Here is a 2,564-nt window from a genome sequence, read left to right as displayed (position 1 = left end):
TTATCAATTTGTTTGTTCTATGATACCCCTCAGCTCAAATTTTTACTAATAACTACTTTTGTGAAGCCCTCTTTAAGGCTCAGTCTAACTTAATCACCAGTGAAAGAAAAATAGACAAAGTAAAGGTTTGTGGTGAATCAGACTATTTTTCCCATCTGGGCACAGACGACGTTACCTTGACCATGACAAACCCCACTTCCTGTTTGAAGGAGTCACACAGGAACAGGTACTATGAATGTGTGCTGCCAGGCACACAGAGATGCTGAACTCTCAGCTTGAGGCAGAAGTCAGCACATTTGTGCAGGGGATTCCATGCCTCATGCCGCTCTCCAGTCTGCTCTGTGTGTTCCTGGCCTTCACCTTCTCTGGTAGGGAGGCTTCCAAACGTGGGTGCCAGTGTTCAGGGTGAAGGGACTGCACACAGGTGCTGGTGTGCACACAGGGACTTGGGAGGAAAGGAGGACTGGGGAAAAGCAAGCGTCTTATGATTTCAGTTTGGTTTTTATTTTGGAGTCCTAAATGAGTCTAATTCCTACACTATTTTATTCACTGCTTCATCTCTGTTTTCTGATTTTTTCCACAGGATCTGGTGTGGCCCAGAAAGTTACTCAAGACCGACCAGACATATCCAGCGAAGCTGGGGAGGCAGTCACCCTGAACTGTCGCTATGAAACAAGCTGGAGCAGTTACAACATTTTTTGGTACAAGCTGTTTGCCAGTGGAGAGATGACTTTCCTTATTGGTCAGGGTTCTTACAGCCTGAATGCAAGGGATGGCTGCTACTCCATAAATTTTCAGAAATCACGTAAAGCCATCAGCCTCACCATTTCAGACTTACAGCTGGAAGACTCTGCAAAGTACTTCTGCACTCTCTGGGAACTCACAGTGCTTGAGGTAATAGGAAAAGCTGAACAAAATCCCTATAGCTTAATAAGAGAACCCCCAGAGCTTAATAAGAGCGAATAAGAGAGAACCTGCTATGGGAACCCGGCTGAAATACACACCTGCAGACCCCAGACAAGAAATGGTAGTCCTGTGGTTGCTTCCTCTGTGGTCTGGATCAGAAGATTTAATACTAAAAGAAAGCTCCTTGCAGGTCATTTGGAAGCAGGTGTCCAGGGTAGTTTTCTACTGATACATTCTCCTCCTAAATTTTTGACTTTAAATCAAACACACAGAACATGTGTAAAGTTGTCTAAATTTGAAAACTTGCCCCATAATACATAGAATAGCAGTTTCACCTAAAGAGGCTCACATCACAAATCTGGGTCTAGAAACTTAAATTGTCATGAAAATCATTTTCTTAGTCCTTTCCCCTCAGACTTTGTGTTGGGGCACAACCAGAGAAGGAGAACCACCAGTGATGTAGAGTAAGAGATTATTTATAAGGATTAGAACATAGGAAATAGCTAAAGCTGGTGGAAGAGTTCATAAAAACTGTTGTATTTGGTGTTGAGCTTGAATTCACTGGAAGTCAACTAGAGTAACATTTGTGAAGGAAAGTTGGATGTGGACAAATGCATGGACAAACTGTGACATGTATGGAAATATATGAGGACAATGGAACCCACAAGACACTCTAAAACTTGTCTGTCTCTTACCTCCTTCAGTCGCACAGTAGTGGGTGACTTTCAGGAGAAGTGGATGCCATTTTCCATCATGCTACATGCATACTTGGTCTAATATAAAGAGAAAATGAGTAAGAGATTTGGTGGGAGTTTGAGGGGTTCTGAGTCTACAAGAAGTTGAAGTATCAGAGCAGCAGCAACATTATGAGTTGCCATAGTCCCAGGGGCCCTGCACCAACCTGCAGAACACGAAAATATGGCTACTTCATCACAAGTACCTTCCAAATCTTACACAAATTTGTTTTGTGGCCAACCCTAACCCAGAACAATAGAGGGAAGTAAATTCTGGGAAATAGATTTCCAGATAGTTAAGCTAAGACAGTACTAAGCTACCATAATAGCTTAACTAGTTAACTTCCCTCCTTCTTAACTAGGCATTCATCAGTACCTCTTTGAACAGCACAACTTTTAATAAGGACTACAGGGAAACTGTGTTTCTTGTTAATATGATGCAATTATTCTTCATTCAAACAAAACAAGCTCTCTCCTTCAAAGAGAATACCAGGTTCATTTACCCATTTATGGGTGATGTTCTTTCCTTTCTAGCTGAATCACACTCTCCCACTGAATCTTGTATCTTAACTACTGAGATAAAATGTAAGATATAAGATTAGCTTGTAGTAGCACATTTTCTATTACTACAGGCAGGCAAACAGGAGAGGGAAGGTAAAAAATAGCTAATGTGTACATAAATACATTCATGTAAAATGTAAATAACTTCATAACTATTATAGTTTCTGTTACTGCAAATGACCACATGATTGTAAATGGCGTTTATAACTAACTCGTCCATTATCTGGGCTTCCATGATAGCTCAGTTGCTAAAAAATCTGCCTACAGTGCAGGAAAGCATCAAAGCCCAGTTTGATTCCTGGGTTGTGAAGAGCCATTGGAGAAGGGAGAAGCTACTCACTCCAGTATTCTCAGGCTTCCCTT

At 41.4% G+C, this 2,564-nt stretch overlaps 1 gene segment (V, D, J or C); it reads left to right on the top strand.

The window, feature by feature from the left end:
• The first annotated feature begins 319 nt into the window (after positions 1 to 319).
• On the top strand, positions 320 to 966 carry LOC109564225 (T cell receptor delta variable 1-like). The segment is given in 2 exon segments: positions 320 to 368; positions 584 to 966. Coding segments are annotated over 2 exon segments (432 nt in total).
• The last annotated feature ends 1,598 nt before the right edge of the window (positions 967 to 2,564 follow it).

Source organism: Bos indicus, chromosome 10 (assembly GCF_029378745.1).
Source record: "Bos indicus isolate NIAB-ARS_2022 breed Sahiwal x Tharparkar chromosome 10, NIAB-ARS_B.indTharparkar_mat_pri_1.0, whole genome shotgun sequence".
NCBI lineage: Eukaryota > Metazoa > Chordata > Mammalia > Artiodactyla > Bovidae > Bos > Bos indicus.
This window is presented reverse-complemented; position numbering and strand designations above follow the sequence as displayed.